This window comes from Drosophila biarmipes, chromosome X, assembly GCF_025231255.1.
Source record: "Drosophila biarmipes strain raj3 chromosome X, RU_DBia_V1.1, whole genome shotgun sequence".
Taxonomy (NCBI): domain Eukaryota; kingdom Metazoa; phylum Arthropoda; class Insecta; order Diptera; family Drosophilidae; genus Drosophila; species Drosophila biarmipes.
The window spans coordinates 25,699,494-25,720,388 of record NC_066611.1 but is presented as its reverse complement, the minus strand read 5'-3'; the positions used below and the strand labels follow the sequence as shown (position 1 = coordinate 25,720,388).

The 20,895-nt window shown below is 48.8% G+C and overlaps 3 protein-coding genes across 5 annotated transcripts; 2 read left to right on the top strand and 1 right to left on the bottom strand.

Moving 5' to 3' along the window:
* The first annotated feature begins 390 nt into the window (after positions 1-390).
* LOC108024184 (serine/threonine-protein kinase Tao) lies at positions 391-10,611 on the top strand. 2 transcript variants are annotated; one of them, XM_017094020.3, is made up of 13 exons: positions 391-723; positions 2,599-2,938; positions 3,015-3,519; positions 3,665-4,021; positions 4,103-4,597; positions 7,509-7,682; positions 7,760-8,122; positions 8,190-8,312; positions 8,378-8,494; positions 8,564-8,737; positions 8,868-9,089; positions 9,168-9,286; positions 9,353-10,611. In XM_017094020.3, exons 2-13 carry the CDS (start codon positions 2,709-2,711, stop codon positions 9,474-9,476), a joined length of 3,003 nt encoding a protein of 1,000 aa, XP_016949509.1. In that variant the 5' UTR covers positions 391-723; positions 2,599-2,708; the 3' UTR covers positions 9,477-10,611. The 2 variants fall into 2 exon arrangements, with proteins under 2 accessions (XP_016949509.1, XP_016949511.1); XM_017094022.3 differs by lacking the exons at positions 391-723; positions 2,599-2,938; positions 3,015-3,519; positions 3,665-4,021; positions 4,103-4,597 and adding exons at positions 6,060-6,492; positions 6,549-7,337.
* Positions 10,612-11,470: 859 nt separating this feature from the next.
* On the bottom strand, positions 11,471-14,699 carry LOC108024231 (vacuolar protein sorting-associated protein 33A). The gene is made up of 2 exons (XM_017094103.3): positions 13,073-14,699; positions 11,471-12,963 (listed from the first exon to the last, which is right to left on the bottom strand). Exons 1-2 carry the CDS (start codon positions 14,513-14,515, stop codon positions 12,553-12,555), a joined length of 1,854 nt encoding a protein of 617 aa, XP_016949592.1. The 5' UTR covers positions 14,516-14,699; the 3' UTR covers positions 11,471-12,552.
* Positions 14,700-14,982: 283 nt separating this feature from the next.
* Positions 14,983-19,643, top strand: LOC108024220 (gamma-tubulin complex component 2 homolog). Of its 2 annotated transcripts, XM_017094086.3 has the most exons (7): positions 14,983-15,440; positions 15,523-16,078; positions 16,145-16,678; positions 16,736-17,781; positions 17,847-18,168; positions 18,347-18,454; positions 19,198-19,643. In XM_017094086.3, the coding sequence occupies exons 1-7, from the start codon at positions 15,385-15,387 to the stop codon at positions 19,414-19,416; spliced, it is 2,841 nt and encodes a 946-aa protein (XP_016949575.1). In that variant the 5' UTR covers positions 14,983-15,384; the 3' UTR covers positions 19,417-19,643. The 2 variants fall into 2 exon arrangements, with proteins under 2 accessions (XP_016949575.1, XP_016949576.1); XM_017094087.3 differs by lacking the exon at positions 18,347-18,454 and having other exon boundaries at positions 14,993-15,440.
* The last annotated feature ends 1,252 nt before the right edge of the window (positions 19,644-20,895 follow it).

The following is a 20,895-nucleotide window of genomic DNA, read 5'->3' as shown; positions in this document are numbered from 1 at the left end:
GAAATAAAGTAAAACTGAAACTTCCAAATGAGCTCCCATTATAATCAGCCATGACTCACAGAATTAAATTTTCAAAATACTTGGCCTTGCTATCGCAGCGCTTTTTTAAAAGCACGAACTAATCATTAAGTTTTTACATATCCAGTATTAAAACTAAATATATATCATTTTGAAAAGGGCGCCAAAGTGAAAACGAACAACATTTTAATGAGACCGTGGTGTGCAAACATTTTGGCTCACACTAGGGAAATACCGATATACCGCCGATATTTCGCATACAGGCTCACGAAAATGTTAGGTGGGTAACTCGGCTGTCGCTGCCAACACTTAAGTGAGACCGTACTCCCGCGCGGATTTCGGTATGCCAGGAGGGGGTCACACTGTCGATAGGCTCGATATCAAATAACGCCTCCCGATATCGAAGAGCGATAGGCCGAACTTTACGGAATTTAATTAAGAAAACGAGTGAAGAAAATTTGGATTATCGCTGAATTCGTGGTAGATGGGATCGCCGACGATCCTTTAAAGTCCTCAGTCGACCCCTCGACATGCGTAGCAAGTGCGGGAGTGTGAACGCAACGCGTGTGCTGTGCAGGGCAATAATTCCAATTCCGAATCGCAGCAGGCGTGAAGAAAGCGACGCATGAGGAAAAATGCATACAGATGCAAAAACCAAGAGCCAGCCGCGCTGATAAACAAGCAAGCACTTATTAATTGCCAAATGTAAGCCCTCGAATGCAGCCAGTCGTATTATTATGCGTTTTTTCGCCAGATTTATGCGTTTTCCACTGTCTTTCCATCCCTGTGTGTGTGTGTGTGTGTCCGTGTGTCCGTGTGTGCATACTGTTCTTTTTCGCGTTTGCGTTTTGGCCAATTATTGCGAATTTCGTGTGTTCGGCTGGCCATTGAGTTGCTTATTCACCGAATTAACAATTCCGGCTCTTGATTCTACCCTTCTAAGTCGGAACAAACAATTGGAGTTCGCAGACTTGAAGTGCGACGCCTACCCTCAATAGGCGAGAAAGAGATAGCACGTGTCCGACCCATACGAATGCGTTTTAATTGTGTGTGTATTTGTCTGCTCCCCCGACGAACGTGAGTGTGTGTGTGCGGTCTGCAAGCAAAACAAAATTAGTCGATTCAAAACACTAGCAAAATGCTAAGCACATTTAATCTGCAATCAGTAATCCTTCCCCCTGAAGGGCCCGAAATTAGTTTCTGATTGGTCAGCCAAGGAGGAAAAACAAGTAGTTTTTCCCAACGTCTTTCTGCGTGCGCCTGGGTCCGCACCCTAAAAAAGGAACAAGGAAAAAGCAGCTCGCCACCAGAATCAAGGAATTCTCCTGTTTTCTGCCGCAGTTCCCGATCAAAAGGCGCAAAACAAAAACCCAAGCCCCTGAAAAGAAAAAGCACGAATTGAATTGAATTTATGTCGCCCGAAATGCAAAACAACAAGCAACCAAACCACTCTCACACACAACCACATACGCTCACGCCCGCGCCTCTGTGTGCGTGAGCGACATGGCTGCTCTTTGTGCAATAGTTGGTGTGTGGCTATGAAAAATAGGCGTTTCTGTTTCGGCTTCTGTGTTTCGCGTCGCAGGTAAATAATTGCAGTCGCAAAACAGCAGCGGGTCAATTATATCGAGTATTTTCCGTCAGGCGGCGTGTAGAACGCAGTAGCCGCAGCTCCAACGAGCGGCGTAGGGATCCGCGTCTCAGCCGGCGGATGTCCGAAGACGCCTCCGCACGCTCATACATGTGTGTGTGTGTGCATGTACGTATGTGTAGAGTGCGGATTCGCAACGGCGACAAATGCACCCCTTTCAGTGCCGTTACTCCTTGCCAGCCTGTGTGTGTGTGAGGGAGTTCGGTCAAAACGACCACCGAATACCCTGCAGCACGTGTCACCACCCTACACAGTTTCCAATGGCCAGACCGGCCTGGGTCACAGGCCGGAAAGATCCCTAAAGCACGTGTGCATCGTCCCCAAAGAGCCCACTAACCTCCCCCACCCGTTATTAGAAAACCCCTTTTCGGACACTAACTGAGCCACGGCGACTGCTCGATACCCTAAGCCACATGTGCAACCCCACACCTCTATTTCTAAAAAAAGGAAGAACAATCCGCAACTGGCCAAAAAGCAGCTGAAATGTTGGTAACAAGCCAAGGAAAATAGCTATAAAGACCAGCCGTAAAAATATCTACGATAAGGCCCGCGCTGCGTGTGGAATGTTGAATTCTGAATGATTTGTACAGTGTGTGTGAGAGCGTGAATCACTTGATCGATTTGATGATAGTCGGCTTTTGGCTTTCGGCTTTTCCAGTCCATCCAGCTGTCCAAAACACACTGTGCCCACTTGCCCGGCAAAATGCCCCACCTCCCCACTCCCTTGTCCCCTCGGCCCCTTACCACAAGCCAGTGATGGCGGCCTGAGGTCCCAAAGTCTCCAAGAAATCCAAGAAAAACAACATCGAAAAATCTGACCCTTTGCCAATGACTAAGTGACTGGCACTGTCTGACTGTGGTGACTGACTAACCGGAATCTCTGTTTCTTTTCGCCGCCGCCCCAATCCGATCCGAACTCTGAAAAACAGACCTTCAACACAGCACCAGCAGAGTCGGGCAGCGGAGGAGCTGTAGACGACGAGGAGCACAGCAGGAGGACCTCTGAGTAGTGAGCTGGGCTAGAGCATGAGAAACAGCCATGCCTTCGGCACGACCTGGTAGTCTCAAGGATCCGGAAATAGCCGACCTGTTCAACAAGCATGACCCGGAGAAGATCTTCGAGGACCTGCGCGAAATCGGCCATGGTTCGTTTGGTGCGGTCTACTATGCCCGCTGCAATCTCACCAAGGAGATTGTGGCCATCAAGAAGATGTCCTACACCGGCAAGCAGAGCCAGGAGAAGTGGCAGGACATTCTCAAAGAGATACGGTGAGAGCGGGCTCCATGCGTCTGATGGTGATGATTGAGTAACCACTAATTAATTCATCCATCCAATCCCTTACAGCTTCCTTCGCCAACTGAACCACCCAAACACCATCGAATACAAGGGCTGCTATCTGCGCGAGTCGACCGCCTGGCTGGTGATGGAGTACTGCGTGGGCTCCGCCTCGGACATCATCGAGGTGCACAAGAAGCCGCTGCACGAGGACGAGATCGCCGCTATCTGCCTGGGCGTGCTCAGTGGTCTGAGCTATCTACACTCGCTAGGTCGCATCCACCGCGACATCAAGGCGGGCAACATCCTGCTCACGGACAACGGGGTCGTCAAGCTGGCCGACTTTGGCAGCGCCGCCATCAAGTGCCCAGCAAACAGCTTCGTCGGAACGCCCTACTGGATGGCCCCCGAGGTGATCCTGGCCATGGACGAGGGCCAGTACGACGGCAAGGTGGACGTGTGGTCGCTGGGCATCACCTGCATCGAGCTGGCGGAGCGAAAGCCTCCCTACTTCAACATGAACGCCATGTCGGCGCTCTACCACATTGCGCAGAACGAGTCGCCGACCCTTCCGGTGAGTGGTAGCTATAATTTAGTGTTCTATTATGAACGGAGTTGGGATCTGTAGTGTTTTCAACTGGAATTTTGTCCATGTTTAATAGTTTGAATTATTACGAATACTTTGGCTTAACTAACCCGACTTTATTTAATCCTTGCAGAAGAACGACTGGTCGGACGCCTTTTGCAGCTTTGTCGAACTGTGCCTCAAGAAAATGCCAGCGGAGCGACCCTCGTCGGCCAAGCTCTTGACTCACGCCTACGTGACCCGGCCGCGTTCCGACACCGTGCTGCTGGAGCTGATTGCGCGCACCAAGTCGGCTGTGCGTGAGCTGGACAACCTCAACTACCGCAAGATGAAGAAGATACTCATGGTGGACACCTGCGAGACGGAGAGCGCCGTGGGCGATGTCGATGACCAACAGGACGACCACGCCGGCGGCGACAGCAGCAAGAGCAATAGTATTACTTCAGAACACTCCATACACTCGGTGGGTGTATCAGCGGCCAGTAGTCAGGTGAGCATTAGAGTTCGGTCCGCCCTCGAACACCCCACGTTCTGTTTTGCGACATCCGATTAACCCGATTCGTTCTTGCAGAGCTCCTCATCCAATTCCATACCAGCCGCGGCCCAGAATCATCACCATATCGCTGCGCACCACCACCAGCAGGCGGCTAGCGCCGCTGTGGCGGCGGCAATGCACCACCATCACCATACACACCAACAGCAGCCGCCACCTAGCTGGCCGAGCGGCCAACAGAGCCAGGTGGTGGTCCCACCCGGAGCAGTGTCCCGCAACTCGTCGCGCCACCGCACCCGGCCGCCGCTGCCCAACATAATGCACAGCATGAACAACAATGTCACGCCCACCAACTCGGCCTCGGTGGTGCCGGCTCCAGCGCCTGCACCGGTGCCACCGCCCCCGATTTCTGTGTTGCCGCACCTGGGCGCAATGGGCCACGTGGGATCCTTTGCCAGCTCCGCGTCCTCGCAACAGGCCATCTCCAATGCAGTGAACGACCACGGGCCCAACAACTTTGCCACCATACGCACCACCAGTATCGTGACCAAGCAGCAAAAGGAGCACATGCAGGTGCGTTATCGCGTTTTGTTTTTCGGTACTCCTGCCTTGGCTATAGATTTCTGTGTGCGCTCTCTCGTTGGGGTGTTGGCTCCAGAGGAGTCTCCTGGCTGCTGCATAGGTGGTCCACCTCCATTGGCATCCATTGATCACGCCCGTGTTTTCGGGGTTCTAGCACCACCGATTGCCTTCATCGTGCGCGGCCTCTGTGTGTAATCCGTCCCCTATCCTGTCCTGTCAGCATCAATGGTCGCCGGGGTTCATCCGTCAACCGTCGGCTTGTTAAAGTCAATCCATTCCCTCTCCCAGCTCTCTCGCTGCATTGCTTCTGCTTCCCTTGGCCCCCATGTCTTCTAACTTTTGTTGCCCTCTACTACAAGCTCTTTGTTGTGTTTATTGTTTTCCTCCCGCATCCTCGAACAGGCGCGCTATAACTTCTGTTCGCAGCTGTGTAGTGGCGACCACATCAACAGCCACGAATGCCGCGACGGCAGCCGGCGGAGCGTGAGCAACGGCAAGGGCAAGAGCAAGCAATCAAGCACGCGCAAGCAAAAGGCCGGCAGCAAGAAAGACCCGAAGCGCCACTGTCCCTGTGTAATTTCCTAGCCAGAGCGGAGGCGCCAATCAATTGAGAAATAAAAGTTTTAAAAGCAGTCGCTGCCGGTACCATGTACTTACTGTAGTTAGCCGTTGCTGTTGCAGTTGCATCCGCCATTGCATCCAAATCGAAGCCCATTCACGCCAGCCTCCACCGCCTTTACCTGTGCCTGTACTCGTTCCCGTCCAATCGTTCGCCCCACCACCCCACAGTCCCTGGTCATTGGCACGCCCCTCATGGCTTCAAGCGCATGTGCTTTCCGTGTCTCTCAACTGTAAGCATTTTCTTTCTGTTCTCAATTGGTTCACTTAAGCTTGGTAGCTATAGCTCGTCCAGTGTCGTCAGTCCATCAGCAACAGTCCAATGGCGATCAGGACAGTAGTTTGTCAGCTGTAGAACGTGGGTAACATCCATTAAGCTTAAGCTTAATATTTATTTCAGAATTATTATTTTTACCTTTCATGGCTCATCCTTTGTTGGTCCTTAGTGTCCCATTCTTTCATACTCTGTAGAACTTCCAAGGCCTCAGATTCTCCAATGTTTAAATCAATATCTATATTTAATACCACTTAGCTTTATAAAACGAATTTTTATAAAAATCATATGCGCTATTCATCACGTTTAAACGTAAAACAAAAGGAAGTAAGCAAGAAAGCTTAACATGAAACTTGATTTGACTATCTGACTGAGTTTCCCTTAAAACGAGGCTTACACCAAAGCACAATCAAATGAATGACTCTCTTAATCCTGCTATAATTTACCTACATAGTTCCTTCATTCAATCTTATTAAATTTATTCTTTAAAGTGGCAACCCTGTAAAAAGGGTTGACAGCTTAGCAACAGCTAATAAAATTAACCCTGCCATGATTTACCTAATTCCTTGATCTAATCTGATTTAAGTCATTCTCAAGAGTGGCAACCCTGTGAAAAAGAATTGACAGCTTAGCAGCAGCTGGTTAACGACTCTAAAGCTAGTCCTGCCACATTTGAACTAGTTTCTTGATGTAATTTATTTTGTTTTAAGTGTGGTAACCCTGTGCAATAGTGCTTGCACCTTAGCGTCATCTGATGAATGACTTTCTAAAATTAATACTGCCAAATGACATCCAAAGGCCTCCGTCGAGTTACCACGACAGTCGCAAATTCAACCTACTTTTTTCGTCCTGCGTTTCGGACCGATCAATCGAGCACCCAAAAAATCAAGAACCACAAAAGAAGGCTAGGTTTTTTCGTTCAACGTTTGCGGGTTGTATCAGTTCAGTTTCCACACAATCAGTACTCATCTCAGAGCTACATTTGAACATCAGGGTCGGTAAGGTGTCTCAACTTAAAAGAAATTCCCTAACTGGTAACACGTTTCAAAGGTCTCTTGTGGGAAGCCAAGGTTCAAGAACATGGCAGATATTGGAGAAATTCGCCGTCCCATTCATGTAATATTGCCATGGTTTCTACTGATTTTCGGAGCGATGCGCTGTTTTGATGAAACCAATCCCCTGGCATATGTGTCTGTCTTTTTGCACGTCTCTTTTGCAATGCTGCTGTACTATTTGGAACCGTATTTTGAGAATCTGCCGATTCGGGGAATTTTTACTCGCGAATTTTTGCTATTATGTCGTTTTTGAAATGACGTTACAGTCATCTGTCTTGGTACAAATTAGCAATAAGAACGTATTGAGGGGCTGGCGTCAAAATATATGCATGTAAGAAAGCCATTATCTTTTACTTGACCTCATTTTTGGAACTCTGTTTTGTTTAGTCAAGGGAGGAATTTCTACTGCATAAAGTCTTCCAGTGTAGTAGGGATCCACTTCCCAGGCCCTGAGAGGTCACCCTGTTTTCAGGCGGTACCCACAATCCCCCGTGACTCCCAATAGGGTCACACTTGACAAGTCCAAGCTCTACCCCCATTGCATTCGACACTGCGAGCGGGAGTTGCTTGAGCTCAATTGCGCCTGTTGGAAAACTAGTAGAACTATTGCATTTTCCGCTTGAGCAATTATTTTAGCCCTAACCTAATAATACGTAGGCCAGTGCCTAGAATCCGTAGACGGAAGCCTAGAGGCCAAGGAGCGCCAAGCCAATCGAATCGAATGATTTGGCCGAGGTTTGCGCGCGTTGAGGTTATGGCTGAGCTGGAGTTCGGCGGCGGTTTTGTAAGTTATACAGTTAGTCTAGTCGCAAGAAGTAGTGTACCAGTTGCCGTAGTGGTCCAGCTGCTATTCGCATTCCTTCTACGCGAGCCATCTAACCATGTGTGCATTCTCTGCCCCATTGTGCGCCATCACATCACCCGCCATGCAATCCGATCCGACTCGATCCGGCAGGAGGAGATGCACGAGCAGATGTCCGGCTACAAGCGGATGAGGCGGGAGCACCAGGCGCACCTGCTCAAGCTGGAGGAGAAGTGCAAGGTGGACATGGAGGCGCACAAGACCGCCCTGGACAAGGAGTACGACACGCTGCTCCACAACTTTACGAGGGACCTCGAGCGCCTTGAGGTGAGTGCCTGGCTTGGTGGAATGCCGGTTTTTGGCGGTGGGCTGGTGGGTCACTAACCAACCTAAATCGATTGCAGACCAAGCACCAGCAGGACGTGGAGAGGCGGGCGAAGCAAACGAGCGCCGCCGAGAAGAAACTACACAAAGAGATTACGCTGAAGCAGGAGGGCGACCGCAAGGTGTACGACCAGAACCGCAAGAAGGAGTACAAGGCGAACAAGGAGCGCTGGAAGCGGGAGCTCTCCATGGACGAGTCGACGCCCAAGCGGCAGCGCGATCTAACCCTGCAGTCGCAGAAGGACAACCTAAAGCAGCACGAGGCGCAAGAGGAGCAGCGCATGCTCCAGGCCCAGAAGCAGTACATCGAGCTAGAGATGCGCAAGTTCAAGCGCAAGCGCATGATCATGCAGCACGAGCACGAGGACCAGCAGCTCCGCGACGTAAGTGACGAAGGCGGCAAGGCCATGCCGCTGCAGACAGTTACCTAACCTCTTTTGTATTTGGCAGGAGCTCGGAAAGAAGGAGCAGCAGCTGGAGCAGGCGCACGCCATGCTTCTTAAGCACCACGAAAAGACACAGGAGCTGGAGTACCGCCAGCAGAAGAGCGTGCACCAGCTGCGCGAGGAGCAGGTGCGTCTCACGGATCCCTGCGAGTCCACGCAATGACCCTCTAATCTCCCCAAAATCCTCCACAGATTAACAAGCAACACGACACAGAGTTGCACAATCAAAAAGACTACATGGACCGCATCAAGAAGGAGCTGGTGCGCAAGCATGCGGTCGAGCTGAGGCAACAGCCCAAGAGCTTGAAGGTGTGTATCAAGTGCGAGGATGGAGGTGATCTCATTCTAACCACCCATAATCGTTCCCTCCTCGAGCAGCAAAAGGAGCTCCAGATACGCAAGCAATTCCGGGAAACATGCAAGACGCAGACGAAGCAATACAAACGCTACAAGGCGCAAGTGCTGCAGACGACGCCCAAGGAGCAGCAGAAGGAGGTCATCAAGCAGCTGAAGGAGGAGAAGCATCGCAAGCTAACGCTGTTGGGCGAGCAGGTGCGTGATTAAGGTGTCAGGGACTTCAGGAAAACCCCAACAGACTTTTAAGGATATGATATCTACATAGATATTGCTATTCTATTCTATGTTGTCAACTAACTAACTTGTCCGACCACTTCGCTTGCAGTACGAGCAGAGCATTGCGGACATGTTCCAAAGTCAGAGCTACAAACTGGACGAAAGCCAAGTGATCGAGTGCCAACGTACCCATGAGCAGCTGGAGTACGAGCTGGAGATGCTCACTGCCTACCAGAACAAGAACAAGAAGCAGGCGCAGGAGCAGCGGGATCGCGAGCGTCGGGAGCTGGAGAACCGGGTCAGCGTGCGGCGAGGTCTGCTCGAGAATAAGGTGAGTAGTGCATACTGCTGTCTGGGCTGGGCAAGTGGAGCACCCAAACTGACCCGCGGATCTCTTCCCAACCCACAGATGGACGCCGAGTTGCAGCAATTCAACCAGGAACGCGCCGAGCGCTTGCGCATGAAACACGAGAAGCATACTAAAGAATTGGAAGCATTTGATAACGAATCAATTGCCCTAGGTTTCAGGTAAATGACACTTGCACCATGCAATGCCCGTCAAGAACTCGCGAACTAATTGTATACGACTTGCAGCACTTTATCACTGATTGAGGTATCTCGTGAAGCCTATGCAGATGAGGAGGGGAGTCTGTCTGGTTCAATGATTAGTTTAGCCCATAGCAATAGTTCAACAAGTTTTCCGGCTGGTTCGCTATAGCATAGACCACAACAAGCCAACAGCCAACCACAACAGCAACAAGTGTTTAGTAATACAAACTACTTCAATTTTAATGGAAATTATAAAGCCAGCAGTACGACAGCAACCACAACTAGAACCCGACAGAAGCCACAAAAACCACAGCTGAGAAACCAGGAACAACAATAGCAGTGCTTGTGTAGGAGCACCCATTAATAATAGCAATCAATTATCGCATTGGTTGCCCAGAGAGGAACACGGAAGCCCAAGTATTTTCTAAAAGTTGCGACACGCAAAAGCTGCAATAGTTTTGTATTAAAGGGAATTCGATTGGAGAAGGCACCAAGATACTAACATTTGAAACCATTTAATACCCGGCAATCAAAAACAAAGAAGGGAAAAGCCAACATAAATAAAAAATTATATATGTAAGCAAGAATGTCATACACAAACAATAACACAAAAAGCAAAAACAAACAAACAAGAAACAAGCAAGCAAAGATCAACATCAACTTTGGCACGCAATGCAAAGTGTTTAAACTTACGTTAAATTCTAACTTGATATTATTACCGAGTAACCGATTCAATGAGCCCTTTGATTTGTTATCGACTTCTGATTGAGTTAGCACTCGAGCGCTGCAAAAGTGTCACGAACAGAATTAGGTGTGTATTATTTGTTAAAAGAAGGATGTCCCGCGGAAAATAATCATTCGGTTTGCCTTCGCATTCGGGTTTGCGAGAACTTTATATGTTATTTTACAATTGATTGTCGACGTGGCTGCGGTCGCAGTTCATAGTTCCATCCACATATCGATTGCCATTTCGCATGTTGAGGTTCAACATTTTCGGTTTGCGTTATGTTTTTCTTATTTTGACTTCGATTGCGATTCAAATAAAGTATTTTTGAAGAGAAAATATTAAATTTATTATTTTGTCTGCTGTACAATAAGTTTTATGGCCAAAATTATTATAAACCCAGCAAATATTAAAACGCAAAACGATGCAGATTCATTTTGTTTACAATTAATTTAGTTTTGTTTGTTATAACAAAAGGATATAATATATATATAAAACTAAAATAAGCCTATTTTAGAGTTAATTAATGCAAATTGCAAAATGCTTAGTCAAAACAATAAAAATTGTATAGAAAATTAAAGCATATAAACGTTTAATTATTTAAAGATTTATGTTTACGTGGAAACATTCGAATTTCGAATCAACGGAGGCACCACGCCCACAGACACTGAACATTCGTGAAGGAACCACGAGAAACGCGAAGTAGAATGCTCGGCAAATGCGAAAATCGTAGCAAATAATATTTTACTATGCAAGATAGAGTGAAGAAAGCAAACCAACCGCATATTTCCGTTAGTCATTAATTAATTAAATGTAACACAGTCCCTGCGATTTGGAGGAGGGAAGATGAGGTTCAGTACGAAGCGGAGATTGAAGTATTTTCCGGTTCTGGTTGATATTGGTGGGTGCGATGACCTCGACGATCACTACTATGTGGAGGCGTTTTATTTCGGTATATATCAACGCCATCCTGCAGATAACACGACCCATGGATGGAGTGAGGCCAGACACGATAGCGAGAGAGATAGAGATAGCTAAAGAGAAGCACGCGGAACACATATGTAAAATTTTTTATGTTTATAAAATTGTTTTTTTTATTATGATAATTATTATATGAATATAAATTGTATTTTTGCAATTATGGTAAATGAAGAAGAAAACGAATAACAATTAAATTGATGCACGTCAATGTCAATAAATAAAACTTATTTAAAATACAATACCCCTTGCATTGTGTTGTGCTTGGTTGGACATAGACCTACTTATAAGTCAATGATGTCAAGGTTACCAGTTCGATGGGCGCTTTCTTGCTCATAAAAGGGCCATTCAATACAGACTGGAAAAATTCGGATTTTGAACCGCGGTCATGAGTTTTCCCAAACGAATCCTCAGCTGATTATTGTATGCTGGAGAGTTTCAAAGAAAGAGCAGTCACCATCTTATGTTGTTATGCTTGACATTTATTTCAAATTTGATTCAATGATTAAACTGTACATCGAGTAATAACTTCTGACAAAAATATTTTCTGAATTTTGTAATCTCAATCCCAACTTCAAACACAGTGCCCCTTCAACAGTCATCCATTCCTTATTGTTATACATTAAAGAAGAGAATATTGAGCTGACGAAATGCAAATTTCGGTTGAATGGGTGTTTTCAAAGGGATTTCTTCTGCTTTTACATATAATTAAAATACACAACTTCTTGGCAAAAGCCCAAGAACACAAATCTCTAGCGCTTTGTAGTTTCACCTTCACACCTTACTTATCAGTTAATCTAATTTCAGTTAGCCATGTCATACCGATATTGCGATGGAACCACCAAATTGCAATTTCAATTGCAGAGGTGAGTCGATAAAGAGTAAAAAACAATATTAAATTGTGTGTGGCGTTCGCGTAAATAATATTCAGTGGTTTTGCTCTTAGTTACATTCAACTTGGAGACATCGAGTAGATATGGTGCCTGTGGCGGCTAGAAGGTTGGGAGTGTGGAGGTGCACCGGCTTATATGTCGATTATATGCTTTGTAACTTTTATAACTGGCTAGAGAATACAATATAACATAGACTAATTACTTTATAGTGATAATATTCTTCTTGCTCAAGCTCGAATGAATTAAATTTGGAATTGTTTTCACTTACAACTAGAAGTTATGCACAATTTTCAATCAGTTTAATTTGAATCTTTTCACTTAGGGCTACAATCATAAATATACATTTTTGGGTTTATATAAATATAGTCATGTATATATAGATATTTCATACACGACACATAGAATACAAGAGTAAATGCCGCGATCGAAAAATATATGCTTTTAATGTGCCGGCGCATCCTTAATAACCAAGCCATTTACAACGCCCCCAGAAGATGCTGGATGCACTAGTCCGCATTCTTTATCGCCGCGCTGCGCCGCTTGTCCTTCCGCTTTGTTCTCGGCTTTAGCGGTTCCGACGCGTTTCATCCGCGTGCCAGGCCGTGGTCGTTGGACAGGCGATGGGCCTCTAATCGGCTCAGCCGCCGCCCTCACAAGCTGATTAGGCTGTCCAGGAAAGAGTGTTTGTTGACCACTTTTGTGGTGGCAATCAGGAACTCCACGTTGTTGTCCTCCTGGGCGGCTAGGAAGCGCAGGGCGGCAATCTCGGCGAAGGTGCAACCGCCCACAAAGCAGACCAGCACCACTCGCGGCACATTCAGCAGCGATCCCTCGCTGGCCATACCAACCGTTTGCCGTCCACCGATCCCCACCAGCTGCGCCTGGAAGTCCTCGAACGTCGGACCGGGCAGGTTGTTAATCTGGCTCTTGAGCGACTGCCAGCCGAGCGGTTTGAGGGAGTACTCCACAACTCGGCCTGTCAATGGGGCGTAGAAACTGTGCACGTAGCTTATGTCCTTGGGCTCCACCTCCACATTGTCGTCCACGGTGAGGTGAAGGGTCTGAAAGAAGAGATGGTGTATTAGAAAAGTGACTTAAAAAGAATTCCCCATTCTTAGAGATTTTGAATAGGAAGTGGGACTATTGCTTGAACTATAGATCGCCCCTTACCTTTCGCAGCACGCTGTAAGCCCTCGACTCCGTCTGCAGGTGGAGGAGACCCGACTTCTCCAGGTTGCTGATGGTGAGCAGCACTTCTAGTCCGTAGACGTGGACCAGTTCGCGCTTGTAGTGATTGAGCAACTTCTCCTTGAATCCAGAGGCGGCGTTGCACTGGAGGCAGATGAGCCGCAGGACGCGGCGCAGCTCCACCTTGCAGGCGATCAGGTCCTCGATGTAGGCGCTCGGCTTGTCGATGTCCGCGCAGACCATGAACTCTTGCTCGGCAGCCAAGTCGTCGGCGAAGCGCACCTCGTTCACCTGCTCGTGCAGTAGCCCAGCGATGGCCGTGTGCTCAGAGGTGGCCTTCTTCTGAGCCATCAGCTGCGGCAGCAGGTTCTCCACGAAGCTCTTGATCTCCTGCACGCTCTTGTCCTGCGAGGTGGCGTGCATCTGGACGTGGATCTCGCGTGCCTTTCGGGCGAGAAGCTTTGTGACCTCGTTGAAGTGCTTGTTGCGCAGCTCTGCGTACAGCTGCTCCCCAGAGTGCAGGAGGATGGTCTTCTTTTCGGTGTCGCCCAGCAGCGACTGTGATTCCTCGGCCCGCGATCCACTGCCTCCGCCACCGCCGATGGCTCCATCGGAGGGAAAGTTCTCAGCGGGCAGCGTAAGCTTGTTCTGCCTGATGCCGTAGAACTCGTCGATAAGCCCCTCATACGTGAGTTGTGTGGCCAGCGGGCTGAGCAGGTCGATGCTCCTGTCCAGGAGGATCAACTGATCCACGACTCCCTTGTCGCCATTGTACAGCGTGCGCTCGTCGCGGCCCAACTGCTTGGCGTGTTCCCAGACCCTGTGCGCGAACTCGCCCTTGCCGTAGATCTTGGGAATACGCCCGTAGAGCCGCTGCAGCTGCACCAGACCCACTGCCGTCTGGTAAAGCGAGCTGGTGTCGCCATCAACGCTCACGTCGCGGAAGGCGTTGGGCAGCTCCATGGACACCAGGTCGGCGTCCAGTGGCAGATAGTTCCAGGCCAGTTCGGCGATGTGTCCGAAACTGCCCAGCACGCCGCTGACCTCCAGTTGGCTGACGCACAGGCAGGAGCGTCGCGGGGCGAACAGGATGTGGTACTGTCGTCCAGCTGCCGCGCGACCTCCGGCTTTTACGTGGCCCGCCAGCTGATCCATCAGCGCCACCCGGGGGCGCACCACGTACACCACATTGGCCACCTCGCGGGGCAGGTGGAGCTCCGGCTTGAGAGCCAGCAACCGGATGCCCCGGTCGGCGAACAGCTTCGGCCGGGTGACCAAATCTAGCGGCCCGATCATGGCCTCGTCTAGCACGATTACCTTCGAGCCCTCGATGCGCTCCAGATAATGGACCAGTTCGCGGCAGGCAGCCTCCTGCAGCAGTTGCAGATTGACCCGCTGCCCGTGGCCCTTCAGGTGGGGGAACATGATCCTCAGATTTGCTTTCTCGACGGGAGGGGTGATCAGTGGCTTTCCTTGGAACTCCTTGGAATCCTTTGCTCGGCAATGCGTTGGCGGGGCTGCTGCAACGCCCACGGATTTTGGCTGCTTAAAATTAGGGACGAGACTGTGTTTGTGGGCACTCAATAACAGCTGATTGGGGCCTGCGCCCGCTAGGTGTTTATCGGAGCTTATCGATGTTCACACTGTGGCAGATGTGAAATTGCATTCAAAACAGATGTAGTGCCTGGAAAAATATTTTTAAGTCCAACAAAAGTTAAGGTAATTAATAATTTACCATCAGTAAATAAATTTTTTTTTCTTTTAAGAATTAGTTATATTAAGAAATATAGATATCTTTCTTTTCTCAGACCCCATATGTCAGCCATAGCTTCTTAGTGTTATAAATAAGTAAGCAAAAATTGTAAATAATTATTTTGTAAGCACTTTGTTCAGCATTCCATAAGTGATTTTTCGTACGACAAATAAGCGCGCCTATGCTAACGCCGCGGCCAGTGTGACCGCACCCCGGAAGTAAAATACCAAACCTATGCCAATTTGTCTGCGGACTTGAATTGTTGAATTGAATGCCGCTCAAGTCAGCTTAATTTTGTTAAAATTGTTGGTCGCGATATGTCGTCGAACTAAAAAATGAACCACTGCGCACGCCACGAACGGAAGGATCAGGATCGCAAGAAAGCACAGGAGATAACCGGCAGATGCGGATGACAACCCTGCGCACGCACCTCGTCTCTCAAACAAGCAAGAAATTCACTCAAAATTCGGGCTCAATTGGCCCAGCTGCAAGTTGAAACTGTAAATCGCGAGGCGCGCAACGGTAAATCGCGACCGTCGCCATGAGCAGAGTCGATCCGGTGCGCCAAGTGCTCGCCGATTTGATCAGCGAGACGCAGTAAGTAGTTGGAGGGCACAGGTGTCCAGTCGCACTAACCGCAGCTCATCCGCGCGTTCTTCCCTCACGCACCACTCCGCAGGTCACCATACACACCCGAGAGCATCCTGCGCGAATTCCGGGCCACCAACGAGCGTCGTCTGCCGCTTCAGGAGCTGCTCCGCATCCTGGTGACCATCAGCGGGAAGCGTCCCAACTTCCACGAAGTGACCGCCGAGGTCGAGGACATCCTGAAGCGCAAGGATCCCATGTACGCTCTGCTCGTCTTCGCCGAACGCTACAGCCAGGGCGGACTGTCCTCCAGATCCAACACCAGTAGCGGCGAGATGACCTCCTCGCTGGGCAGCAAGTTCTCGCTGAGCTCATCGTCGGAAACCTGCTCATCCGCCCCCACAACGGCCCATTCGTCTGCACCCACAACGGGCCACTCATCGGCTCCGGCGACGGGCTCGTCCAGGATTAGCCTGCCGCAGGCCCAGGACATTCCCACCTCGACGCCGGTGAGCAACAGAAGGAGCGACGATTTCGAGATCAGCTCCGCCGGCGGAGGAGGAGGCGGAGTCTTCACTAGGCGACGCACATCGCAACGCACTACAGAGCCAAGCAAGGAGGAGCGGGAGCGCGGCGATTTGAGTGTGGTGAGTGTGAAATGACTGCTCCCTGTATACCTCCTCATTTACGTGCTTTTCTAACCCCTCGCGCAGATTAAGGAGCGCGTGCTTAGCGCCGTTTCCAACCGTTCACTTAACAGCTACCGCTTGCTGACCAGCGATGCACCCAGCAGCAGAGCTAACATCGCCAATGGCAGCGGCGCAAAGACGCCCACGCCCCGCATGGCGGCGCCCACAGCCCTCCCCGACGAGGACCGCACCCATTTGCTGTGGGACTACTACAAGGTGGACGTCAAGAAGCTGCAGAAACCGGAGATCGCTGCCCTGCCCGTGGCCAGCCAACAGAATGTGCTGCTCAGAGAGCTATTGAACAGCCTTACGGGCGTGCGCGAGAACTCCCTGGTGCCCCTACTGCCCGATCATACCTGCGTGGGCCTGGCCAAGTATGAGACTAGCTTCTCCATTCACATGCAGCTCGACCGCTCGTTGGTGGAGCTGGTGCAGGACATTTTGCCGCTGGCCTCTTACTTTATGGGTATCCAAAAGATCGTCACGACAACCAATGGCCAGGGTCAGGTGGTTAACTCGCTGAACGAGGCACTGCAGGAGCTTACCCACGACTACTATGTAAGTGTCATGCACTCCTGTTAGGTTCGCGTGTAACGTCTTTCCCTGTACCTTCAGCTATTAATCGTACAAGCCGATGCGGAGCTGAGGCATCAGCGACTGACGTTGCAGAAGTTACTGTACTACCTGCAGCCGACGCTCTGGGTGATGGAGGAAATCTGGACTTCGTTGGTGGACATACAGCTAAACAATCACTGCGATGCCGCTGTGCTGACGTACCTGCACGAGCGGATCAAGCGGCTGGAGGGCGACCGGCAGGCCCAGCGGCTGCTCATTGGACTGGCGCGCAAGGCGGCCGAGCCGTACATGCGTATGCTGAAACTGTGGATCCAGAAGGGTGTGATTGTGGACCGCAACCGGGAGTTCCTTGTGCAGGACAACGAGGTCGTTCACCGCGGCGAGCTGCCGGAGCACTACTCAGACGACTACTGGGAGAAGCGCTACACAGTTCGCCGCGGCCACATACCGTCGTTTTTGGAAAAGTACTCGGACAAAATTCTGCGGACCGGAAAGTATCTCAATGTGATTCGGCAGTGCGGAAAGCGGGTGATGCCCACGCAGGAGATGCGCCTTGAGTTTGACCCAACCAGCGAAAGGCATGTGTCCGTGATCAACGACGCCTACTACTTTGCCGCACGCATGTTGCTGGACGTGCTGCTGGCGGAGAACGACCTGATGGGCCACCTGCAGTCGGTGAAGCGTTACTTGCTGCTCAACCAGGGTGACTTCACCATGCAGTTCATGGACGCCTGCGAGGACGAGCTGTCCAAGAACGTCGACCAAGTGCTGCCCATGACGCTGGAGAACCTGCTGGGACTCACGCTGCGCCTTTCTTCCGCACGAAACGATCCCTACAAGGACGATCTGCACTGCGAGCTGCTGCCTTACGACCTGGTCACGCAAATGTCCAAAATAATGAACCAAAAGGAGGAGTACTGGCAGTTGCAGCATCGCCTCGACCTGAGCGGCATCGAGTGCTTCGCTTTCACCTACGAGGTCAAGTGGCCCGTGTCGCTGGTGCTCAACCACATCGCCATATCCAAGTACCAAATGCTCTTCCGCCAGCTCTTCTACTGCAAGCACGTGGAGCGTCAGCTTTGCAAGTGGGTGGCCCCTTCCTTCCTACATTAGGACTGTTTCTAAACCTTTTCTTATTCTCTATTTGCAGGATTTGGAAGGAGAACTCCATTGCTAAAAGGTTCTCGCCGCAAGCGGCTGAACTTTACCGATCGGCGTTTACCCTGCGACAGAGAATGATGAACGCCATCCAGAACCTGGAGTACTACATGATGATCGAGATCATCGAGCCCAACTGGCACATCTTTATCGAGAAGATGAAGAAGGTGGAGAATGTGGACAACGTGCTGCGCCTGCATCAGGACTTCCTTGACTCGTGCCTCAAGAACTGCATGCTGACGGAGTCCTCGCAAATGAACCGCTCCATTTTCAAGCTGTGCAACGTGTGCCTTAAGTTCTGCGACTTCATCCAGGTGAGTCCACCTTGCGAGGGCTTCATGTGCAGTTTAACTATATTGATATTGCCATATTGCCGGCGAAGCACACGCTTGTACAACTTTCTTGTCTTGTTCCCTGCTCTGCTTTCATACTCTTTGTCTGTCTACTCTTCTCCGCCTGCCAACGAATCCATTCCCATGCCCATCTTCTCAGCGCTCGCAGCGTTTCTTCCTGGACGCCGAGCTCAAGTCGATGGTATCTGACACCCACGACAGCGCGGACAGCTCCGAGTCCGAACCGGAGAGCTCGCACCGGCCACAGGTACAGGTATTGTGTAGGCTCGTATCAGTTGCTGCTTTCTTATGTACTTCCGTTGGCGGTGGCCTCCGTTCCGCTCCCAGGGGATCCCAGCTGGATGGCATGTCAGCATGACCCCAATTCTTAGTGGCATTTTTCCTTTGGTTCCGCAAGCGAATTGCACGTTATTTGCATCCGACTTCTTGGTTACAATTGAATCGCTTATAATTTATTACACTTTTTATATTTAAATTTTATTTAATAATTCTAACAAAAAATGTTTTTTTTGTAACTCATACAAAATAGTTGACCTCAATAATATTTTTATTTATAGTTAAACAATGGGGATAAAGCCAAAGATCGGTATTTTTTACTATATTATGTAATGTAGAAGTCCTTAGACTCGCCAACAGATAGACTTATATAATGGTTTATTTTTTTGTTTCAATAGTTTTGTATCTTATGGTGAGCTTAGAAAATAGATAAACGTGTTCCTTATTTACATATCTTTTGTTTAGTATTTTAGAACTTAGAGTAGTATTCCTGAATTCATTTTAGTAGGGTTGGGAGCGATGCATTATATACGTTATATTTGATAGATTCCAAGGTTTTTGATCACATTCCTTTGCACTATCGTTTGTTTCTTTTAATTGTACAATTTTCCTCATTTTTATGTTGGTTGGCTTAACTCCGGTTCTAACTATTGCTTTTACTATTTATTGACGCTGTTCCAATGATTAACTTGTAATTTCTGTGTCCTCTGTTAGTTGGAGACCTCGTTGGATCCTGCAGATACGTTTTCGGAGCGTGTCAAGCGCTTTGATCTAGAGTTCACCGGTTTGCTTATATCGTTCCTCAAGCAAATCAATACTATGGCAAAGAAGAACACCGCCGATCGCTTCATGAATCTCGTGCACCGCATCAATTTTAATGCCTTCTACTCGGATCAGATGGATAAACTGTGTGTGAAAGATGCCATGGGTTGAGCCAATTCTTGGAACGGAATATGAGGATGTGCAAAGCAGAAAAGACGAGAAAAAGTATTAGATAACTGAATTTAATAATCACGAACCCACATTAGTTAGAGTGTTCTCCCATCATTCCCGCATGTCTTCTAATTTGCCATCCAACTAAGCGCACAAATTGTTTTTGTTTAGTTGTAAAAACTCGAATATTTATGAACTACTACTACTAATAAACCCAATTAAATGTACACCTCTTGCTGCCGTTTGCGTCTACACAATTGCAATCAACGTCACTGGACACGGTTTTTAGGAGCAACGTAAGCCAGCGACGTCGAATGCTGGTTGTGCCGCCGACCAGGATCCCAGATTACCTCGTTTCCCCCTCGCGATGGACTCGATCACTCTGCCACCATTGCATTATTCCAGAAACCCCGTCCTCACTGTTATACATATCAAGTGCACATGACAGTTGAGACCAGGGTTCCAGTTTAGCTGCAAGATTGGTCCTGGTGGTTCGCGACCCTTCATGTGGTCTGCTTGGGTGGTCTGGTTCTCGTCTCAAGTAAAGAAATCGATTGATAGGTGCAAAAAGTCGTTAGGGTGAGACACACTAAAAAGTAAATACAGGTTATTTTCAGTTAGTTACTCGGAGTTGGAATCAAAATTGTATTTGGGCGAATTTCAAGAATGTGTCTACACTCCTTCGATTCTTGAAACAGTGTTCTACCCAGAGACGAACGAGTCTTCCTACGAAATTTCAACCGAATTGATATGGACTTTCATTAGAAACTCGGTGGAACTACGTTATAAAATTGGTTTTCTGAGATATACCTAAAAAAAATAAAATATTTCTTGCCTTTGCAGAGGGTTGTAATACTTTATATGAGATAAGTTGACAGCGACCGTATGAAGAAGAGTAAATAAAAAGGGCAAACTGTCTACTCTTCGGGTTCACCGGCCGAAAGCTTGAACATATGGTGCAGAACCCCAAATGCTTTGATCCTGAACTTCAGCGGGCTTGTTCCCCCTATTTCTAATATGGCAACTGAACTTTTCACGGGTTTTTATAGGTTCTCCCCACTTTTGAGCCACGGTCTGGGTTCAAAGTCACACATGGCATGTACGGGCCGGTACACACCCACAAATGCCGATTTTCAGGCATTTGTGTGTTGACGATGTGCAAAGTCTGGCGCAAATTCCACATACATATATATATATATATATATATTATCTGTATATATATATTTGTATGTATTTATGTGAAGCGAATATTGAGTATATAAATATGCAATCGCCAGCTCACATGGGCATGTTCGTCTGTTTGCCATTAGCCGTCATCAATGTCCGACCGTCATCTCTATAACATCTCCAGCCCCTCCTGACCACTGCCCACTGGCAAACAAACCACCCAGCGCCCACCACCTGCCACCCGGAATTCCACCCTCTGCCCCACAACTCCACAAGCAATTGGCAATTTAAGCTCGCATGAATTATCGACAA